The following is a 25,308-nucleotide window of genomic DNA, read 5'->3' as shown; positions in this document are numbered from 1 at the left end:
TGATTTTCTAGTCCTGTCTGAGGTTGTTTTATCATGAATTTCGTACTCAAAGAACTAATTATTACTTCAATCTGTGTACCACAGATTGGTAAAAGCAGAGCCACTGTGTATAATGAGATATAATAAGTAATCAATGTATGCCATTGATATGATAATATAAGGAATATTCAAAACAGAAACGAGCAGAGCCGATTATTATTAGTATAGATGGCAGTTTGAAGTGACGTGGATGGAAGAGGGGGCACGGTGGCCCAGTCATCTAAGGCGCCGCGATTAGCTGTGCAGAGTTGCATCCCTTGGGCACGCCAGAAACCTATAATTGTGGGTTCGAATCCCGGTTCGCCCCAATTATGTATCTAGGTTTGTCAGCACCATACCCGTGCTCGTTGGTTTCATCGAAGTGGTGAACGTCTGAGACCTGCATCACTTCGGGCTTTCCTCCCACATTAAGCTGACACACCGCGATATAACTGGAATACTGTTAAAAGCGGCGTTAATCCAACTCACTCACTGGATGGAATAAAAGGCTTTCTTCAACGTATTTCTAATTGCAAAAGACTTTCATCAACATATTTCCAATTGCAAAAGACTAAAGACTAGTAAATGCTCAGATAAAAATGCATTGTTTCTGTTGAAAAGAATCTTGTATGTGAGCACCCCATAATGAAGTATGTATCCCTATTGAAGTATGTATCCCTAATGAAGTATGTATCCCTAATGAAGTATGTTTCCCTAATGAAGTATGTATCCATAATGAAGTATGTATCCATAATGAAGGTGATATTTCAAGATGAACATGCCCTTTAAATAACCGTAATGGTTTGCCCACATCCAACTAGTTGGGTTAAAGATTTGGTTTTGTTGAAAAACATCAGAAAATATGCTTCATGAAAACAGCAACATAATATCAGAGTGTTTGAGACGTAACCCATATTTACAAAATATCATAAATGTTGAACAGAACAAAAATGTAATTTGACATTTACATGATCCATTCCGATAACTGAGTTTTATAAAAAAAACCTTTGTCAATTGGTCCTGAAAAATAGGGCTTCAGCATCCCATGATGGCGTAATATATGACAATGCTTGTCGTAAGAGGCGACTAACGGGATCGGGTGGTCAGTCTCGCTGACTTGGTTGATGCATGCCATCGTATCTTAAAAGCATGGATCGGTGCTCATGATGTCAATCTCTGGATTGTCTTGTCCCGACCCGATTATTTACAGACCGCCGCCATAAAGCTGGAATATAGCTGAATGTAGCGTTAAACGACAAATGATATGGACCAGGCAATCCAGTGATCAGTAGCACGATTGGTTGGTTTGTTGTTTAACGCCATACTCGGCAATATGCCAGCTATATGACGGCGGTCTGTAAATAATCGAGTCTGGACTAGACAATCCAGTGATTGATATCATGAGCAACGATCCACCCAATTTGGATCGATGACATGCATCAGTCAAGTCAGCGAGCCTGACCACCCGATCCCGTTAGTCGCCTTTTACGACAAGCATAGTCACCTTTTACGGCAAACATGGGTTGCTGAAGACCTATTCTACCCCGGAATCTTCACGGGAGTAATCGAAGCATGGCGTCAGGCTGTCAACCAAGCCTCAAAGCCCGACCAACCGATCCTCTAAAGTAAGTACCAGTGTACTCAATGCTGATGTAATAACCGGCAACATCTTCACCAGTTTCGCGAATACGTCATGTCATGGTCGTTATTTTACAGAGATTCTGGAATGAAGGTTTTATGACGTTGTCCCTCCAGCTTTGTTTGTATGTGCCTTTTCATGGGACAGAGAAACAGATAACCTTTACGTCAATTCATCTCAGTTGACTAACATCAGAAAATGAACTAATTTCGCAAAGAAATACCACCCTACACATTATCAAAGACACACACCATCTCATGGATCGAGCAGGCAATTTTATGACTCTGAAAACACACGTAGTCGTAAAGAAAGTAGTGTTCATGTTAATGATGCGTTTGGGACCAAGTGCACTGCTGAAGAAACGACCTTAGGAGGGCAAATCTCTAGAAAATCCAACGAAAGAAAATTGGACGAGAACCAATAATTTATCCACCGTAATTTTTCTTTCCTTTTAAACATAGTCTGGAAACAAACATGAAAAGACATCGTTACCAGAACGGAAACTATTTTCACCGGCTATGATTGTGGTTTGTGGCCTTATTTAATTTGATATTAAAAATGGTTGATAGAGACAACCTCTCACAGCATCTATGGCTGTCTGATATAAGAGATAAAGGGGTATGGTTTTCAAATCTGTTCACCATAGACAAAGTCTGGGAAGTTATATAAAAAGTCTTTCAATAATATAAGAAATCCTTTTAAATACCACCACATTTTTTTGTCATGTTGTCGTGCTTAGTGTGTAACTGGAAACCTATTTTTCTTTACATTGTTTCTTTGATCATATTCTCCTATCTAGCATACAGTGTCGTCTTTCAAACTCTTTATAGTCTATTAGTAAGTTCAGTAGGCGCTACTTATCAGACTTGCACTAGGCACATCGAAATGAAGAAAAGAACTAGTTAAAATGGAAAATATGGTTCGTATTGAAGTCACAATATGACGTGAAAAGTTTCATGTGTATCTGAACTCGTGTTCAGGTTGATGCTAACTAAACTGTAATGGGTCGAGAAATATCAATGCAAGAAATTAACCAGTCTAGATTATCAGCCGACACAGATTCCATTTGGCGTGAAGGTAAAACTACCCGTGAAACTAAAATGAATTGACCACTAAACGTCGGTGGTGACACCAAGCGTCACAAAAATGGTAATCATTTCCTGTTCAACCTGTATGCATTCACATAATTTGCATAAAAAGTAAGTATTTATTGTTTGACACACGATAATTCATTAAAGAATTTTGTTAACACAAATAAAAACGATATGTTGATTTTTAATTACGTCCGCTGTGTATAATTGCAGAGATTCTGTTGCTTATAAGTAAAGAAAAACGTTAAGAAAAGCATAACTGACAGATTTCAAATTGGTAAAAACCTCGAAGATGTTACATGTAAGCGATTGTTTTGCTGGGTTCTGTGTCCTTTTTTCTATGACTATCAGAGTAATTGGTACTTGTAAATTCCATAACACACAGTCTGCTTGTTAAACCTAGAAGGGTATTTAATACGTATGCCTTTAACTTATGATATAATTGGAATCGTACAATGGACTCTGAATATGGAAAAGGCTTTGTCGCTTTCATTTAAGACACCAAGACAGAATTCTTGTCTTCCAAGAAATTATGTGCTTGCTCAAATCCTGTCTTTTTTAATAGTGTGATGATCCGACCGGGGAAGTCGAACCTCCACGAGAACTGTCCTCCTTTTCCATGCATGATCTTCTTATTTATTATCGATATGATTGTTATATCAACTTGTTGAAGGATATAGTGAATATAGCAAGAATAAAGTGGAACAACATTACAGATTGCATTTGAGATTTGTCACTAAAAAATTAAGGCCCGTGAAGATTCCGGGTTAGAATAGGTCTTCAGCAACTCATGCTTGCCGTAAAAGGCCGTAACGGGATCTGGTGGTCAGGCTCGCTGACTTGGTTGATACATGTCATCGATCCCAATTGCGTGGATCGATGCTCATGATGTCAATCACTGGATTGTCTGGTCCAGACTCGATTATTTTACAGAACGCCGTCATATAGCTGAAATATTGCTGAGTGCGGCGTGAAACAACAAAGAAACAAACAAACAAACACTAAAATGAAATGAATAATTAATTAATCATTTGAATCACAAGAATTAATGAATCCATTTGTAATGACATGTTGTTAATTCACAAATATAAATACAATAGATTTTGGGGGAGTATGAGTTACATGAGAAACTTGTGCACTGAGTAAATCTCGCGCAGTAATTTTCCTAATTATAAGCATAATAGATATTATTAATATAATATAAAACTGTTTGTGATCACCGTTGTTTTTTTGTTGATATGTTGTTTAATGCCTCAGTAATATTCAAGCTGACCCGTGAAGATCCGGGGTAGAAAAGGGCTTCAACAACCCATGCTTGCCGTAAAAGGCGACTGTGCTTGTCGTACGAGGCGACTAACGGGATAAGTTGGTCAGGCTCGCTGACTTGGTTGCACGTTATCGTATCCCATGCTCGTGATATCAATCACTGGATTGTCGTATCCAGACTCGATTATTTACTGACCGCCGTCATATAGCTGGAATGTTGCTGAGTATGGCGTTAAACAACAAACAAACAAAATATTCCAGCTATATGACGGCGACCTGTAAATACACGAATCTGGACAAGTGATTGGTATATTGTGATCAACGATCCATTGGGTACAATAACACCCACTCAGCCAAGTCATCGAGCCTGACCACTCGATCCATTAAGTTGTCCCTTACGAAGGTCTCACGAGTACGCAGACCGCCTCCGTGGTCTAGTGGTAGAGCGTCCGCCCGGAGAGCGGAAGGTCCGGGGTTCGATCCCCGGCCGCGTTATAACAAAAGACGTTTAAAGATGGTACTTGTTGTTACCCTGTCTGGCGCTCGGCATTAAGGGGCTAAAAAAAGGACTGGTCGACTGGGAGTCAGTATACTGTGTCTGAGTGGGGTATTCATGTTAAACTAAGGCATGGTATCTCAGTGAGCTGGCACTATAAATCGGCATCAGTCCGGACTAGTACAAGCAGCCACACACACACACACACACACACACACACGTGCATGCAGTCGCTATATAAGTGCAATAATCTTGGACGCGACGTTAAAGCCAATTTCACCTCACCTCACGTGTACGGTACGCCATTTTGACGTGACTACAGCATGTGTTAGTCACACAGCTTTCAATTATAGCCTTTGACCTTCAGGAACTGACGTTCTGTATGCTGAAACCCACAGCCCAGCGAGTGATATTTACAAGATCAGGCGGTGACCCAACAGCGTCAATCAATCATTGAAATAGTTGAGTAGTTACATGTGTAGGGACGGTTATCATTTCGTCATAGTTTTCTGAAGCATCAGATCATTATGGCGATGCAAATATGTCCGTGTCCGATTAATTTCTGATATTTGTTATCTGGACATGAGGTTACATTGGGCTTGACAAAAGCTTTATTAATAGAAGCGTATCACTGCCATTTCTACTCCATAATCATTCCTTGTCACAAAGGGATTTATTTAAATGGAAGAAAATTAGAATTTTGAAAAAATCAGTTCCACAGATAGTTTTACAATAATCAGTTTCAGTTCCAGATTATATTGAAAACAAAAAAATAACAAAAAACTACTTCGATATCAAAATACAAGTAAATAGATACAATTTCGATTTGACATTTGTTGAGAAGTTTTTATGTAGTCCAGTACTTTCCTTGACAGAAGATATGAACGTCAAAGCCAGAGTAAACGGCGCTATAGACTCCATTGGGCGTTAATGGCACATTAGATGTGAAAACCACACGAAGAGACCTCTGAACATCAGAGATGACACCAGAGGTGAGGTGAGGTGAGGTGAGGTGAGGTGAGGTGAAATTGGGTTTAAAGTCGCGTCCAAGATTATTGCACTTACATAGCGACGTGCATGCACGTGTATGTGTGTGTGTGGCTGCTTGTACTAGTCCGGACTGATGCCGATTTATAGTGCTAGCTCACTGAGATACCCCACTCAGACACAGTATACTGACTCCGTGCCGACCAGTCCTTGTTATAGTGTCCGTAACACGCCTCTTTATACAGGAATACTGTTCCAAAGCGGCGTTCATCCCAACTCACTCCGGTACTCACTCACTCCTTTTAAGGCATGTTGCAAGTAAAAAAACAATGATCAGAAAAGCACATCCAAAATAGTAAGCATTATCATTCTACCATCAGTCTCTAAATGAATGAAAGTTACATTTCTTTCCATTGCACGATTCCGACGAAGCATTTCTTTATGGGTCGCTATCAATTAGCGATGATACCAGGTGTTCGCGAAAGGTGAGCATGTCTGATCCCACCGGAGGCCCCGTCACAAACACATGCATAGGCAAATCAATATCCTACCTTGAATGTTGTTACCCTGAGTTTACGATTTTTGAGCAAGAATCGTATCACACGCTTTCAAATATTAGGGGAAAGCGCATTCATGCCAGATTTTACCTCAGAAGTTGTGAAATGTAGACATCAAAGGCTGGAGATGTTATGAAATATAATTTCGAAAAAGATTTAGCGATTTCATTGGTTTATTTTATTTCTATTTCTGGTGGGTAAATCAGGAGCAGGAAATTGGCTCTTTTACCGTTATTGAACGATATCATATTATTGGTGTACCTGAAAAGACCCGTGAAGATCCGGGGTAGAATAGCTATTCAGCAACCCATGCTTGCCATAAAAGGCGACTATGCTTGTCGTAAAAGGCGACTAACGGGATCGGGTGGTCAGGCTCGCTGACTTGGTTGATACTGGTCATCGATCCCAATTGCGTGGATCGATGCTGATGATATCAACCACTGGATTGTCTGGTCCAGACTCGATTATTTTACAGACCGCCGTCATATAGCTGGAATACTGTTGAGTGCGGCGTAAAACAACAACCAAACCAAACCAAACCAAACCTGAAACTTAAGATAAACTTCTTGGTCACATTTCCGAACATTTAAATAAATCCCTTCCTATTCATGCGTGAAAAAACATGTCAGCAAAACAGGGAGCACAATTCTTGCCGAAGGTATGCTCATGTCTTGTCTGAATGTCTTATCCCCAAATGTTATCTATGAGGAAGTCCAGCATAATAATTATAAACTTCAGCTGACATTTCCTTCCATTTTGGGCAAATCGTTCTGATCCTTTGAAGATTGATATGTAACTGTATGGATGGTCACAACGTTTAGTGATAAATGCGCTATGGGTCACGCAATGAAGTTCGTGTGGGATTGTCATCCTTCCACCCATGATATCTACATGTATGTATAGTTACGAAAGACACAGACCATCACGCATGGCATCATTGTTTAGTTTTCTTGGTCCAGACTCTATGACTTACACGGCACCGTCGTCATTACGCTGGAAGTGTGACGTTAAACAAGAAACAAACAAATAACGCAGAAATTAATTTCTGCTTCGACAATTCTCACCAAGACAGCAGTAAGATTAGTTCTCTTCCAAACTCATTTCCTCCAAAGGCATGGCGCCAGAGGTAAAGCTATAGTCGTGGTGACAGTTTACTACCAGTACTGTCTGAACAGTACATTTCTTTCAAATTCAATTTCCCCTTGCGGAACAAAGTTCACTTTTAGTAAAGATACATATCCGTCCCAGACATCTAATTCTCCCACGGTAATCATATACAAGTAAATTAGTCGTAAAAGTACACGGTATGCGCGACGGTACTCGTACAATAGGGTGTTTAATATTGTTTAAGTCTTGCGGGAAAACAGCATGCGCCGATTCTATCCTCAGTTCCGTGTGTCTCATTGTGAAAAGACCGCTGAGTTGCAGGTTGTTCTTGCATAACTAAAAGTATTCCTTATTTTGATTTGCCTCAGAATGATCACATGACGCTGTGGTGTTGACTTGAAAAAGGAACAATAACACGGTAATCCAAGGAAGTGATATTGATTAATCCAAGTTGACATTTAACAGTAATCCATAAACACATGCTTATGATTAGTCGATATCGTACAATGGATTCTCCCTTGAGAACATATTTCTTATGGAAATGGGTTTGTCCCTTTTATCTCAATGCAGATAACGCCTTATCCTCCATTATGGTCTTAATGGTTTTCAGTCAAAAAGTGATGACTTTGGCAGAACCTAAAGCCAATAATAAATCACCTTCTGCCGCGTCCTCATACTGTCTAGCAAAAACGGACGTCCTTAGAAAGAAAGAAGTGATTATACTCATCAAATCAATGGGCTATTGTGTTAGGAGTTTTGAAAGTGTTTACAAGCAGTGTGAACGATTAGAAAACAACGATGTCATCATAGTTTATGGACTTGAGTTTACCGGCCCTTTACAGCAATAAAATCCTTCAATCCTGAATATTTTATGAGCATTATTATGGAAAACCGGTATGGTGTTATCTGTTCTACAAAATGAAGAGTTTTGGTTGCTTCTTTTTTGAATGAACAAACGTCTGGAAGCATCCAACGGGCATGTATGGGATGAGTGAGTGAGTATGGTTTTACGCGAACGTTTAGCAATATTCCAGCAATATCATGGCGGGGGACCAGAAACGGGTTTCACACATTGTACCCATTAGGGGAATGGAACCCGGGCCTTCGGCGTGACGAGCGAACGCTATAACCACTAGGCTACCCGAACTCTTACAAGAGCCAACAGCGCTTGGCACACACGGGGTCCAATGTACTAGATATCACTGGGGTAGAAGTAACTACATGTATTAAACATCACATGACAGTCATTTCTTCAGAATAAGAGCATACCTACATGGCTGCTACGCGAGGATATATAATCACCTAAGAGTTTGAAATATACCAATGACGTGGGAGCATGGATCACGAATTACACATTAGTTCTAAAGCAACTAGGGACGTGCCTAAGCTTCAGAACTACGCACTACCCTACGCCCAGGATGTTTGGAATAAGTTGGTCATGGTGAGGTGCATATATGTATTTGATATACTTTCCTCTTTTGAATTTCATGTCTTAATTGTATATTTGATTTCGTCCTGTTTTTCAATAGCAAACTGCGCAATACAACTTCTCCACTGCACATCAGTGGCAGGAACATCTGATAGCTCCAGTGTAAGGTAGCAGAGGGAATTGTTTCGATGATAGACATTTACTTATTTCTAGTCTCCAGGTTAACCTTTAAACAAACACAATGATCTTCTGAAGTTGGTATATGAGAACGTATCATCTGAAGATGTCGTGTCTTCAGATTATAATTACAATACTGCCCAGTTCTGTACACACAGAAATGTCAAAACAATTTCCAAAACTTCTGATCCAAAATGTTCTCCCTAATGATGCCTTCAATTCGAAACTTGATAATTAAATTTATGAAAGAAATCAATAATTCTGGTGGCTTTGAATCACGTATACCAGCAAATGAAGACGAGACTGTTGAAAAGGATTTCAACGTATTTATTCTTTAAATGTGTCGTTTTGGTAATGGTGCTCGTACGATGAAGCAAGAATTGGGAACTGTATATCCATTAGTAAAGTACATCTTTATTGACACTACAGCTTCTAACATTCATTTTACAGATATTATACCAGGAACTAATTAACCAGACCAGGACAGTCGTATTCTGATGTGTTCTGTCTTGATCCGAGATCTGAACTCAATTGTTAATCTTAATCGATGCACTATGGTTTTGGTTTGTTGTTTAACGCTGCACTCAGCAATATTCCAGCTATATGACGGCGGTCTGTAAATAATCAAGTCTGGACAACACAATCCAGTGATTAATATCATGAGCATCGATCCAAGCACTTTGGATCGATGACATGCATCAACCAAGTCAGCGAGCCTGACCACCCGATCCCGTTAGTCGCCTTTTACGACAAGCATAGTCACCTTTTACGGCAAGCATGGGTTGCTGAAGGCCTATTCTACTCGGAATCTTCACGGGTCCAATGCACTAAGGCCACATGTGGAGTGGTTTCAATATCAGCACTTAATTGGATGTGTGGTTCCGGTTGTAATATCATCAATAACCAATATTCCTAGGATATAGAGACAATCATTAGTTAGCCTCGCTGGAGGAAGTCTTCCATCGGACAGGCAGCCAAGAAAAACGACCGTTCAGTATTTTTTATATGCTTACCAATGGGTTTTTGAGCTCGGAAAATGGATTGTAACTTGAAGATTAAATCGGTTTGGTGATGCTTTTTCGGTAAGTCGATACAAAGAAGATTCATGTAGAGAATGAAGTATGTCTTCTTGAGCAGAACATGGACAATAACTTTATATGTATGTTTGGACAGTTCATGGTTGTGGCTTCAACATATATATATAAACTTACATCGTTACAAATTATTGCAATCTTGGGTACAATGTGTGAAGCCTATGTCTGGTGTCCCCCATCATGATATTGCTGGAATATTGCAAAAAAGCGGCGTAAAACCATACTCACTCACTCACTCTCAGAAAAATATATGTAATTACAACAAACGTCAACCTAGTATAGAATGAGTTCTCTTCATGTGACCAGAACGAGGTTTAGCATCCTGAAATGTTCTAACGAAATAGCCCAGGGCAATAACCCGCCATGTGTTCATCTATCAGATCAGTCATTTGTTCAATCAGACGAAGTGTCACATGACGCGATTGCTCATTACGTCGACCCAAATACATGAACACAGTGCCCCTAATGTGAACGTCCCTCATTACAGTGTATTCTTCTACTTTGTTTATATTACTGTCTTGTATAAAAACTATGTCTGACATCGCTGATTGATGGCCACGTGTCTGATTACTCTTCTGACCAATATGCACCCCAAAAAAACCGAGCGTTGATAAGCTCTGAAGGGTTGTAGCCGATTGTTACCTTTTGAAGCATGATCCCTAGCTGTTGTTATCTATTGCTACTTTTAGTTCTGTATTAGGCTTGAATGAGGAGTGCTATCAAATTACCCTGACAGCTGTAACGTTGTACCTTTATAAAATTAATGCAAAATATGTTTTGCAGTTAATAATGTTTTGGAGATGGCATTTAATGTATATTTTCCTGATGTCACTATTTTGATGTTTATAATCCTGATTTTACAGAAAGCAAAACACAACTGTAGTTGTAAGCACACATCACAGTAGGAAATAGATATTTTGTTGTGCTACGTTGTCATTAAAACGAAAACAAATTGTGAATTTCCTTCATGAAGCTACATTCCACTGATGACGTCTTACAAGACGCATAACAACGAAATAATGACGTTTTTTTTCTTGTGAGGCAATACGCATTCATGTTAAATGTTAGTAATAAACAACCTTTCGTAAAATCGGAATGATGTGCCATTTCGTTTGGTGTCAAACTGTCGTTTTGGGCATCTGCAAAATCGGTTTAGGATTATCGGTTTCATCCTGATCAAAATAGAATACGGCGCCAGATAGCATCGATACGCTACAGTTCGAGTTGCATACTAAACACAAAACTGAAAAAGCACGTTCCCGAACCTTACCAAAAAATACAAGGTTTTTCGAATATCACCAACACCGATGTCCTTTTTTTCATGCAATGCAGGCCAACGGTCAATGTTAGGACCTTACAAGATGTGCAGCCAACTAGCTGCGTTGTCTTGCACTATTGACATAAAAAACAAACATTGCCAAATGTATTATGACCTAGGGATTAGTAACGGTATATTATATATTCGTGTGATGGATATATAGTATTTATCAGGAAGATAGATTTGACGTCAGTGTTCATAGGCAGTACATATCAATAGAAAGTGATATTCATGATTTTAGTGAATCCATGAAGATCCGGAGTAGAATCCATAATGCTTGCCGTAAATGGCGCCTATGCTTGTCGTAAGAGGCGACTAACGGTATCGGGTGGTCAGGCTTGCTGACTTGGTTGAAGCATTCACCGTATCCCAATACCGTGGATTGATGCTCATGATATCAATCACTGGATTGTCTGGTCCAGACTCGATTATTTACAGACCGCCGCCATACAGCTGGAATATTGCAACAGAAACAAACACAAACTTCAACAGCAATCGTACTTCAAATGTAAACAGTCATTCCTAAATCTCAAAATGGGGGACCCGTTTGCACCTATACACCCTGACTTAAACTATTGACTATTGATATTCTGGCGTGGGGTTGGGAAAGGGGGAATAGTACTTTTTGTATGGAGACTAGATATAGTTTCATCAACAAACGCAAAAGCAGGCATATTTTCCATTGAAACCACGAGTCTCAATATTTTGAAAAATATATAAACCTTGCAACAGTGTGTTTTTGTGTGTTCCCGACAATTTCTTTAGCATACATATTTCTGTCAAGCATTTTCAGAGACAATATATTTCCGTATTTGTTGTTAGCTTCTGAGGGAATGATAAAATGTAAAAAAATATGGCTACCATGTGCTTATTTATCACATTGTGGTGTCTAAGCACATAATTCAAAACCTCTATGCCTTTCTGAAAATTCTGAACTACATAACAAAAACAAAACAAATTTGAACAAATTCAAAATTTCAAATACGAATTCTGACTCGCAAATGAAATTTCCACATAAGATATGTACAGTAGTTTAAAACAGATTCTTTGTGTGTGTGTGTGTGTGTGTGTGTGTGTGTGTGTGAGAGAGAGAGAGAGAGAGAGAGTGAGTGAGTGAGTGAGTGAGTGAGTTTGGTTTAACACAGCTCTGAACAGTTTTTCAGTTATATCATGGAGTGATGTGGGAAGAAATCCCAAAGTGATGAAGGTCTTAGACGTTTTCCACTTAGGTGAAACCAACGAACATCGCATCTGGCTCGCCTAAGAGGCGGTACTCTCTACGGCGAATTGCGCAGTCTCAGACGACTTGGCCACCCGTACCCTCATGTGCATACTTATATATTAGCAGAGAAAATTATGGAGGTCACAAGGAGTGATCGAGGCCCTTTTCGTGAAGTTCGTTGCCTAATATTTCTACTACATGTTCAATTAGTTTTGTATTTTGTGTCTCACTCTCAATCTTAATGCATAGATCTATATAGGAAATTGGCCTCCATCCCCGACAAACCGCGCCGAACCCAAGACGACAGAGAGGCAACAACACTCACGGATACCACGCCCTCGGACCAAGGAAAGAAGGTTCTTCCAAGGGTTTGCGCTTTGGACAGTGGTATACAAAGTAAAAAAAACCAAATGCCTCGCCACAACTGAACCGGGATCCCCTCAGAGATCGTAAACAACCAATCCCCCGAGCACCGTAGAATCCACACGGCGTCATACCCACCCGCCCCAAACATCCTCTACGAACACGGACGAAGTAGCTCGCAAACTGCCCCAAGGACCACGGTCACTCCCCTTCCCCCCACAGAGGCCTGACGGCATTTCCTTGTCACATATAAGTAGAAATGATACATTTCTGGTAAGAATGTTATTGTTTGACATATCATGATTCTAGTGTCACCCCGCTTTAAACATTGTTCAGCCCGCTCCAGTACTCTCACGATCACACCGCCCTTGTGGCCTTGTTCAATAAACAAACAGACGTGACAAACGTGGCCGACGTTACTTGCACAACTCGGGGAAAACAAAGTTAAGTTTGTCTTAACAACCATTATCGACACCTTTGGGCAGTCGCCTGTCAGAACGAGTTACAGCATACTGTTTTCTAATTGGAGATAATCAATTTTGAAAATAAGAGTGTGAGATTTGTCGTCTTGCCCGCAGATCCCAAGAAACAAACTGGAAGCCAACCGGAGTCTTACGTATGTTTGCAATCTCGCCCCTACCAAGTCACGCCCTGCTCGTTGAGGCACCAAAGGTTAAGGACTTTTGGAATAGTCAAAATGGTTAGACCAATAGATGTTTTACTGAGTAAGTATGGCTTTACGCCGCTTTAAACGAAACCCCAACAATATCTCAGCGGGGGACACCTGAAATGGGCTTCACACATTGTACTCATGTGGGGATATCGAACCCGGGTCTTCGGCGTTACAAGCAAACGCTTTAACCACTAGGCTACCCCCTTGCGCTGATATTTGAGGTAACAGTACCCTAATATTGAATGAAACCTAGATTGAAACCATCACGAGAGACAGAAATGATAATTACGGGAAGGGGGCACGGATGGCCCAGACGTCTAAGGTGCCGCAATTAGTTTGTAGAGATGCGTCCACTTGGCACGTTACAAACCTGTGATCTTGTGTTCGAATCCCGGTTCGCACTGATAATGTTTCTAGGTTTGTCAGCTCCATACCCGTGCTCGTGGGTTTCACCGAAGTGGTAAACGTCTGAAACCTGCATCGTTTCGGGCTTTCCTCCAACATTAAGCTGACACGCCGTGATATAATTAAAATACCAACTCATTCTCTCAACGTTAGGGGACATGTATACCATCATAACGGGTTTGCGGACAAACTTAATCTGAAGAAAGTCCCCTCAAACACAATAACAACTCAACATCGGATGAATAATACTTTGACAACACTGCGGAAAGCGTACCATCTGACTCTGATTGAGGGAATCCAATCTCGGGGTCCTCTAAATAAGCTTGAATAGGCGGTCTGGGAACACTACCATGCAAGCAGACAGACAGACATTGTGTGTTTTAGCCTCATCTTAATACATCAAGAGCTTTAAAACAGAAATATTGCTGTTGTTGTTTAACGTCGCACTCAGCAATATTCGACGGCATTCTGTATATAATCGAGTCCAGTGATTGATATTATGAGCATCGAATCCAGTGATTGATGTTATGAGCATCGATCTACGTAGTTGGGATACGGTGACATGCATCAACCAAGTCTGCGAGCCTGACCACCCGACCCCGTTAGTCGCCTTTTATAACAGGCATAGTCGCCTTTTACGGCAAGCATGGGATGCTAGAGACCTATTCTACCTATTCTCAGGGTTCAAAAATGAAATTAGCCAGTCTTTACTGGGGTATGAGAGACTATAACATATGTACATGTATTAAATGCATATATTTCAATAAAACATTTAAACTGTATCAACGCACTCATATATACATAAAATAACATTTAGTGGGTATTGTTAATGCGGGATTCTCTACGTTTTCAGATGACATGTATTGCAGTAAAAACAGTTGTTATACCGGCCAGTTTAAACTCTAAGGTGTGCTATTCTTCTAAATTTCGACAGAGCACTGTCACTGCGGCTCAATACTATGTTTCTTGTTTCATCCTATTCCAGTTGCACTGTGTGGTTGTAGGTTTGGTTTCTTCGACTGGGAGATACATTCTTGATTTACTTTATTTTCAACTTCTCTAACTCCGTGCTCGCTACTGTCTCTGTGATAACGCGCTACTGCAAGTATGTTCTCCTGTAGGATTGAAGTATGACATATACGCTCCCCAACCCATCAGCTGTAATTTTCCCACTGCAGATTGTTCTTGACTATGGTAGACCCATGTGTCATTATCGTCCATTGGCACGTCGTCGCCTATGGCACCGTCTGAGGAAGCATGTCATCATGAGATCTCGCACAATCAAAGTTCCTTTCCTTGTGCCAATGCTTGCCGTCAGAGGCGACCAACGGGATCGGGTGGTCAGGCTCGGCGACTTGGTTGAGGCATGATCGTTTCACAATTGATTAGATTTTGCTGGAATATTGCTAAAAGCGGCGGTAAACCATACTCACTCACACACTCACCCACTAAAGCAAGTATAAACACCCGATCCTCATTTTATTTTTCTGACAACCAGCAACTGGTTCTGAGGACATTCTCTCTGCTTTCTCGGGATGTTTTTTTTGGATTAAGAGTACGGATGTGGTGCTGACCCAAAACAATATATTTAATAAATGAATAGAAAACTCAAGTCTAGAATGCTTTGGAAAGTCAAGATCCTGAAATTAAGCATTGATCTGGGATCCAATTTTGTCGATATATATATATATATATATATATATCATAAAATCAGACAACTATAATTCTGGGAATAAATGTTGGTCTATGTGGCTGATACAACAGATCAAATTATAAACGATTTTTGTAAACTGTCAGGCAGACTGAAAGCTACTGAGGCCTAGCCCAACTATATGTGTTCATCGTCTAGGAATGGAAATGACACTGGATGGTTCATGTTTATTTGATCAGTACAAGACGTTTCCTTGTTTTTCTGTATTCCTGTAATTTATTTATATTTTCAGACACACCCATGGGTTGCTTTAGGTCTCTGACATTAAGGTGCGGCTGTTGGTTTCAAAACGGGCCTGTCTGAATACATGCTGTGTGCGGGGACATCGTCGTCTGCGCACTATAAGGCCATTTGATCATGTTAAAACATTGGGAAAAAACACCTAATAACAATCTTAACTTTGATCGTCTTTACTATAAATGCCAAGAAGCTTTTTAAAGGTAGTAGAGACATTTGAAACGGATCGTATTGAGACAGTAGGTATGAGGCAGGTGATATCGGCTTGTATTAAGTCAGAGGGGGCACGGGTGGACCGGTCGTCTAAGGCGCCGCGATTCTGTGCAGAGTTGCGCCCCTTGGGCACGCTAGAAACCTATGATTGTGGGTTCGAATCCTGGTTCGCCCCGATTATGTTTCTAGGTTTGTCAGCACCATACCCATGCTCGCCGGTTTCACCGAAGTGGTAAACGTCTGAGACCTGCATCACTTCGGGCCTTCCTCCCACATTAAACTGACACGCCGCGATACAACTGGAATACTGTAATAAGCGGCGTTAAACCAAACTCACTCACTCGCTCACTCACTATTAAGTCAGAAGGTAGAAGGCTGGTGATATCGGCTTGTGTTAAGTCAGAAGGTAGGAGGCAGGTGATATCAGCTTGTGTTAAGTCAGAAGGTAGGAGACAGGTGATATCAGCTTGTGTTAAGTCAGAAGATAGGAGGCAGGTGATATAAGCTTGTGTTAGGTCAGAAGGTAGGAGGCAGGTGATATCAGCTTGTGTTAAGTCAGAAGGTAGGAGGCAGGTGACATCAGCTTGTGTTAAGTCAGAAGGTAGGAGGCAGGTGATATCAGCTTGTATTGAGACAGTAGGTAGGAGGCAGGTGATATCAGCTTGTGTTAAGTCAGAAGGTAGGAGGCAGGTGATATCAGCTTGTCTTAAGTCAGTAGGTTGGAGGCAGGTGATATCGGCTTGTGTTAGGTCAGAAGGTAGGAGGCAGGTGATATCAGCTTGTGTTAAGTCAGAAGGTAGGAGGCAGGTTATATCAGCTTGTATTAAGTCAGAAGGTAGGAGGCAGGTGATATCAGCTTGTGTTAGGTCAGAAGGTAGGAGGCAGGTTATATCAGCTTGTATTAAGTCAGAAGGTAGGAGGCAGGTGATATCAGCTTGTGTTAAGTCAGAAGGTAGGAGGCAGGTGATATCAGCTTGTGTTAGGTCAGAAGGTAGGAGGCAGGTTATATCAGCTTGTATTGAGACAGTAGGTAGGAGGCAGGTGATATCAGCTTGTGTTAAGTCAGAAGGTAGGAGGCAGGTTATATCAGCTTGTATTAAGTCAGAAGGTAGGAGGCAGGTGATATCAGCTTGTGTTAAGTCAGAAGGTAGGAGGCAGGTGATATCAGCTTGTGTTAGGTCAGAAGGTAGGAGGCAGGTTATATCAGCTTTTATTGAGACAGTAGGTAGGAGGCAGGTGATATCAGCTTGTATTAAGTCAGAAGGTAGGAGGCAGGTGATATCAGCTTGTGTTAGGTCAGAAGGTAGGAGGCAGGTTATATCAGCTTGTATTAAGTCAGAAGGTAGGAGGCAGGTGATATCAGCTTGTGTTAAGTCAGAAGGTAGGAGGCAGGTGATATCAGCTTGTGTTAGGTCAGAAGGTAGGAGGCAGGTTATATCAGCTTGTATTGAGACAGTAGGTAGGAGGCAGGTGATATCAGCTTGTGTTAAGTCAGAAGGTAGGAGGCAGGTTATATCAGCTTGTATTAAGTCAGAAGGTAGGAGGCAGGTGATATCAGCTTGTGTTAAGTCAGAAGGTAGGAGGCAGGTGATATCAGCTTGTGTTAGGTCAGAAGGTAGGAGGCAGGTTATATCAGCTTTTATTGAGACAGTAGGTAGGAGGCAGGTGATATCAGCTTGTATTAAGTCAGAAGGTAGGAGGCAGGTGATATCAGCTTGTGTTAGGTCAGAAGGTAGGAGGCAGGTGATATCAGCTAGTCTTAAGTCAGTAGGTTGGAGGCAGGTGATATCGGCTTGTATTAAGTCAGAAGGTAGGAGGCAGGTGATATCAGCTTGTGTTAAGTCAAAAGGTAGGAGGCAGGTGATATCAGCTTGTATTAAGTCAGAAGGTAGGAGGCAGGTGATATCAGCTTGTGTTAGGTCAGAAGGTAGGAGGCAGGTGATATCAGCTAGTCTTAAGTCAGTAGGTTGGAGGCAGGTGATATCGGCTTGTATTAAGTCAGAAGGTAGGAGGCAGGTGATATCAGCTTGTGTTAAGTCAAAAGGTAGGAGGCAGGTGATATCAGCTTGTGGTAAGTCAGAAGGTAGGAGGCAGGTGATATCAGCTTGTGTTAAGTCAGAAGGTAGGAGGCAGGTGACATCAGCTTGTGTTAAGTCAGAAGGTAGGAGGCAGGTGCTATCAGTTCGTATTGAGTCAACAATTAGGAGGCAGGTGCGATCAACTTTTAATGAGTCAGTGGGTAGGAGGCAGATAATATCAGCTGTTACTGAATCACAAGGTATGAGGCGGGTGATATCAAAAACTTTCATTGAGACAGTAGGTAGGAGGCAGGTGATATCAGATCTGATTGAGACAGTAGGTAAGGGGTGATTGTTATTTGAATTTTTGTTTTTGTTTTGTAGGGGCAAAGGGTTATGTGGAATCGCATTCTTGTCTTTTACACAAGATTGGAAGAAAAGATATGTGCAAACGTGTTAGCGATCTCTGTCTTTATGTACTAATGTATCCCTTACAAAATGTCGAAAATCTCTCAGTATAAAGAACATAACCTAAGTTGGATAAATGTAAAAGAAACTTAAATTGTATTGTCAAGATTTCGAGACATGTATTCATTGAATCTTGTAGGTATACCGGTGTCCAAAGAAAAGAAAGAATCTGTGAGGGGTGCGACCTAAATGAAAAATAAGGTACCATTGTCTTCTCAAGTGTCCAGGGAAAAGGGATATGTACAGAGATATTATTATGTACAATCATCTAAATACATTTGAATTAAGGTCTTTGTTCGCGAACAAATGGTATCATGACTATTTGATAGTGATTCGTGAACACATCCTTATGATATAGTCGGAATCGTACAATGGAATTGTAGATATTTCTTTAGATTTAATGTCGTTTTTACTGAACAATGTAGAACGCTACATTTACAGAAAATGTCAGTGTTTATTTATTATGCAATGATGCACAGAAAATACTCATTACGTAGCGATAAGACTCATAAACATGTATATGTATCATGCACTATAGACATTGATTGATAAGGCGGGTGATATCCAATTATGTTGTGTCAGCAGGAAGAAAAAGATCTTAGGAATAAGAAAGAGAGTGCATTGAAGAGAGAATTACTGGTCTTAGGACAGACATTTCCACCTCGATATTATTTGTTTATCCGTCCATTCACTTACACAGAGGAGCGGAAAATATTTAATCAAGCAGTGAAGAAAACTTCAAAGAAACCCACTTAAAATTTTAATTAAAATAAATTAAACGCAAACTCTTTCATGATTTCTTTTACTAGCACAACTGAGGTCAGCTAATGTGCGCTAATGCGCCTAAGGCCATCTATCTGTTGCCTCGACAAGGAAGTTAGATGAGTTGTGTCAGGGAAACTTCCATTACTACATGTGCAACCTGATGTTATCTTCTCGAGAATAAGATAAAAATGAACAATGCTTTTAGATATAATCATAATAAACACGGTATTTACAGATTATTGGAACAAAAAGTTATGGTGAAACTTATACCTCCATCCAGATGGCACTGAAAGCTCAGATCAACATGGTAAATTGTCTATTGTGGTGACATCCTCTGTGGAATATTCACACATCTCATAAGAGCAGTGATTGAAGAAATAAATCCGTTTTGATTGCATCAAATCCGTAGATTAGGCTGTGCAATGCCATCGCAACGACAACGTATTTAATGTCATGTAGCAATAAAATCTGTACCCTCCTTGAATGTTGTTACATGTAGAATCTTTTGTTTGAATATTACAGCGATTGTTACATACTCCGATGCATTTCTTGTCTGTTGATTAATCTGTTTATATCAACGGAAGGGGTTTGGATGGATTGCAGAAGTTCAGAAGCACTGGAGGAATTAAATCAGTGGAAAGCAAGGTGGGCTTACTTCACAGGATGACAACTCAATCTCGACTTAGGTGCCAGAGAATGTTTCAGCGGAAATGAAAGCATGGTTTATCTTACATAAAGGTCACTGTACCAGGAAACGAATAACACATAGCATCAACCAGTAAGGATCATGACATGTTCTCGTTTAGATTTCTTCAGCTACTGTTTAGGTGGCATCCTTGTTGTTCATTGACGCCATCTCCTCTAATGTATTGGTTTTTTTCATCATATTTCTGTCGTCGTTGTTGTTCTTGTTGTCGTTGTTCTTCTTCTTATGTACACATTAACATAGACAAAAGCAGCAAAGAGGGTTTGGGTGATCCTGGCACAGTCAGGCTGGTTAGGCCCATCACCAGCTCAGCCCTTGACCCTTCTACACGCAACCTAGGCAGCGAATGCTACTTCTCAAAGGAAGTGCTGCCAGGTCGAACCCACCCAGAACCTTTCGGAGGTGGGTCATCATATCAGTCATTATCATATCAGTGTCATTTCATTTCACCCATTTCTTGTTACTAATCGTGGTAACAATAAATATACCAACAATTTGTCATATAAGAAAGTAGATTTCATCTGAAGTTTACTGAGAAAACAATATGTGAAATGCTTGATTTTCCATTTTGGGGTAGGACATTAAGGCAAGAAGTAAGCTTCTAGATGGGTTTCTTTTGTGCTACCCTCCTTGTTGATCTGTTTCTTTATGCATATAAATCGAAATTTCTGCTCGGACTTGCAAAATCAAAACAAGAGATTTTGGCCAAGACGTTTAACTTAAACTTCAGGTATCTGATATCCTTCAATAATGGTCACACAGTCAACTCCCTTCCACTGACCTGAACTAGAAATAAAAGAGATAAGTAAAATCACCCTCTATTCAATACTTAGAGCACTGCATACAGATTCAGAGTGACAAAACACTCTCCACAAGATAAAAGGGATGACACCAATGCTCAACATTAGAAGTAGAGCAATATTGCAGCAGTTCAGCCTTTGATGTCTACATTTCACTACTTTTGAGGTACAACTAATCGAGTATGCTCTTCTGCGAAGATTTCAAAGATCGTTATACGACTGTTGCTAAAAAGGTGTTTGATCAAGGTTACAAAACTCAAGGTCTCAGTAAAACTTTCAAAAGGTTTCATAGTGGACATGTGTGAGGACATTTCCAAATTTGACTCATCAGTGACAAAAATGGTGTCCGATGCAATTCCCTATATTGACTTGTACCGTACATTCCTGTGTTTTGTTTTGAGGTGAACGATTGATTTGCCTGTGCATGTGTTTGTCACGGGTGCCACCAAAGTGGAACAGGAGACAATTTAACAGTGATTCATATGCTTATGATAAAGTCGAAATCGTAGTACTACAGTGGACTCTGATTTTCAAATAAAAGCCACAAAACCATGTCCGCAAGAATTAAAACCAGACTCATTTATTAGATAAACCTTGTGTGATAACCTAAAGTTTCGAATTTGAAAAATCTACCCGGCTCGTTTCTATTTAGAAACTTCTAAATTGAAAATACTCTATGTGTATCTCCATTCTGCCATGACAAAATGACAAAAAAACGCGTCTTTGTCTTTGGTTATATCGGAAATGATTATCGATGTGGCATTGGTTAATATTAAGTTTTCTACTTCAGTAAACAACGGTTATAACGAACTCAAAGAGGCCACTAATGATTTTACATTATAACCGTAGTTCGTTATAAGTATATATACAGCAAAAACAGTTCGTTATATAATCAGTTCGTTGTAAGCGTGTTCGTTATAAACGTAGTTTACAGTATTCAGTAGGTTGAATGGCGAATTAAGGGATCAGCGACAATCGGTTTTTCTCTGTATATATGTTTAAACGAAAATATATAACTTCATGGATGAACTTCTGGTTCATTGCATTTAGCATGATTCTGGTTTATTGGATATATGTTGGCTCTATGTACCCCCACAATAATACTTGAACCACTCAACCGAGGCACATTACAACCACGGAGTCAGTTATCATATAAGAATCATTTAAACTGAAATCCCTAGAGAAAATTAAGCGACCTTTGTAATGTCTCTTCCGAACATTTCGGAATTAGAGACATTCCTGCATGTTAACCTTTGAATGACATCATTGTGAAACTACACCATATAGAATTCGTTTATAATACAAAGCAACTTGGTCTGTGATAAAAGAGATTGTCATAGCCCAAACAAGCGTGTCACCCTTAAATCGCCTCTGTTTCTGATGCCACACTGGATATAACACCAACGGTTGCCAGAACACGCTACCCGTTGTATTATATAACCTAATAAATGTTATATAACTGTTATATAACAAGGATGGTATCTACTGATCACATGGTGCCATTCTAAAAAGGTAATACACAATGGTTTCCATATGAAAAAATATAGACAGCCACTCACATGTATTTACCGCAGGTTAAGGATATGTCTTAAAGGATATGCAAACGACTCAACCATCTGCTTCCAACCTCAACGATAACAAAGTCAAAACATTTTGATAAACAAATAACCCCCAGAAGCAGCTTTCAAAAACGCATATGTCTTCATTTTCAAGAACCGTGCATTGTTAATGGTCCCTTTACGACTCCTTACGAAATTGTTCTGACATCAAACAGTTACGACTGCTCACTTCACCGTAACACTTCGGTAATTGCAGGAAAAGAGCGAGATAGATAATTCCCAGCATCACGGAGTAGGCACCGAGTAGACGTGAAGGAGAGGCTGAGAGTGTTATGATAGAAAAAAACCCATCTAAATAAATGAACTGAAAAATGCTAATAGCCTGATAATAAGAAAATCATGTCACTAAATATGTACTGTCGTGTACTGTACTTCTTGAATCCTTTTGCATAACATGTGTGAAGGCAAACCCAGGGTGAACGTTAAATGATGTTACAGCATGTGCTGTAGTTTGTTCCATTCCAGTAACACTACAAACACTAAGTTTCTATGCGATGCATATTGTAACAGCAAATTACGATTTCTTTACTATTTTCCGTATCAACACCATTCCTTAGTCAGACAGACAGACAGACAGAAGTTTATTCAATATTTTAGGCCATATGACCTATAGTACTTTGTATCAACATTGTACAGTCACGTGTAGGTAATAATACGTTTATATGTAATATTAACGTCTAATTTCAAAAATCATCTTCAGGAATATTGACAGAGATGATATTGTATTAGCATTGCGGGAGTTCAGCAAATTTTTCATCAGTTGTTCATCTTTGTACATAGTGGAAATCATAGGGAGGTATCTATTTCTAAGAAACTGATACTATTTACAAATGAGAAGTACATGAAACTCATCCTCAACATAGCCTTCATTACAATAATCCTTAGTACACCTAATGGATGAGGTTTGAATCTCTTCAAGAAACAAGAAAAAAGAAACACCTTGTTTGTTTACATAGAAAATACGAATACAGAGAAATGCATGTATATTTTGATAATGTACAAACAATACTTATTGCATGCATTAAAAACCATAAAGCTTAGAAATCAATTTGATCATTTATTTCTTTTCAGTTTTTATCTGTGAAAAACTATTTACTAAATGCTGTTTAATTGCTTGATCAAACATTTCGTTAGAGGAATATATTTTAATGTGTTGACATTCTAAAATGCATATCAGCTCCTGTTTACTTTACCACGACCGTGTTACGAATTTCAAATTAATATGAGAGCAAATAACGCACGAGCTTGTCAACATTAAATCGTATCATGTACGCAAAAAGCGCGGTGATGTTCGTTGAATATATTCATGTAAGCGTCTTCTTTGCAGTCTCGTGAGAACATTAATGAGAGATTTGTTACAAATAATTATTCCTTTGCTTTCATGGCAATGTACAATGCTTCCTTACGTGTGTTGCTGCTTAATCAGTTGCGTCTTTATTGATTTTGGATACCTTGAGTGGACTATCATTATTTAACCGACAGGATTATCTATCAAGCAGATCTTCATGAATGAAAAGGGGAAATGCAAAAGAAAGGATTTCTTTGCTGAATCATCCATATTTGTGATGACAATATTTATTGTCAAGTTTCCTAAACATATAACTGGAATATTAAATGTTTTTGTTGTATATTAGGTTGATTGTTGTCAACAGAAAATTCATTTTAAAGACATTGTTACACCTTGAATGTATGATATATTCTGTCTTACCTTTCCAACGAGATGGCAACAAGGGTGAGGACGCTGGTGAATACGAAGATAGGGAGAAGATATGAAAGTACTGAACACAGGGTGTCGCTGGAGAAGACGTGCCACTCACACGGGGCCGTGTACTCCATCAACTTCAACGGCATGACAATGGACGACACCAACAAATCCGATATCGCAAGGTTGACGATGTAGTAGTTGGTCACAGTATGCATGTATTTGTTACGTATCACTGTCCATATTACTAAGACGTTGCCGGTGACGGCCAGGAAAATGATCAAACTGTATATCACTACTATACTTAACGCCACTGACGTTATTTGTGTAAGGTCAAGGTGAGGAAGAACCTTAGCTGTGCACTGATCAATGTAGTCCGATTGAGGATTTGTTTCCGAGTCACGAGACATGTTGTGCCCCAACTCTCCTTCCGTTCCAGGGGACAGAAAGTAAGTTAGATTCATATCACCAGGGTGGCTTGGCAAAGGTGGATTCAGGGTAATTCCTGCCATCTTATACTTCTGCAGTTTCTTCTAAATATCCAGGAAAATATATTCACGGATGAATTATTCACACGTAACCTTTACAAACTATTGAAACAAAGGTGAACTCCATTTACATTTCAAAAAGAATGTCTCATAAATGTATACAATAGCTTCTCCACAAATATTTACGAGCCACAAGATATATTACCAGGCATCAGGTGACTGATAAAGAGCTACTCCTATCTGTAATCCGATGAGAATTATATATCACTAGTTCTTCTCTGGCTCTTCAACATGAGGTATTATCATGATGCGATAGGCTGGTCCATTGAACTGTTCTTTTGGTATCCCATGTATGTGTAGACGACACTCTGGTTGACCTTCCTTTAAAGTTGTCTAAAGAAAGTCCATGTACTGCCTTTGAAACGTCGCAGGTGAACCTACAACAGAATCAGATGTGAATCAAGTCGTATCGAACCAACGCTATCCTATGCTTGTTGCGAGGAAAATACACGAGGTAAGAATCGTCACTTGTCAATCACGCTAACAACACGTCTTCTGATTGGTCGACCCTTGGTGTCTAATTACTCGGGATTCTGACATCGGCTGGCACTGTAAACCGCGTTCGTGTTGTGGGGATGAGACTCAGCAGCGATCGAAGCAACCGCTCTCTCGTAAAGCGATCAACTGGACACGCGGGTGATTTGCGAAGCCTACTGGTCCCTTCACCTTAACAGAGCCT

The 25,308-nt window shown here is 40.0% G+C and overlaps 1 protein-coding gene across 1 annotated transcript in view; it reads right to left on the bottom strand.

The window, feature by feature from the left end:
* The window catches only part of LOC139444051 (galanin receptor 2a-like), a 72,023-nt gene extending 47,191 nt beyond the window's left edge, over positions 1-24,832 (bottom strand). Inside the window, exon 1 of the mRNA XM_071224956.1 lies at positions 24,088-24,832. Coding sequence (XP_071081057.1) covers positions 24,088-24,593 — 506 coding nt within the window. The 5' untranslated portion in view covers positions 24,594-24,832. The remainder of the gene's footprint in view (positions 1-24,087) is intronic.
* Positions 24,833-25,308: the final 476 nt, after the last annotated feature.

This window comes from Haliotis cracherodii, unplaced genomic scaffold, assembly GCF_022045235.1.
Source record: "Haliotis cracherodii isolate W230 unplaced genomic scaffold, xgHalCrac1.p SCAF_5, whole genome shotgun sequence".
NCBI classification, from domain to species: Eukaryota; Metazoa; Mollusca; class Gastropoda; order Lepetellida; family Haliotidae; genus Haliotis; species Haliotis cracherodii.
Note: the sequence above shows the minus strand (reverse complement) of the source record. Positions and strands in the feature narration are given on the sequence as shown.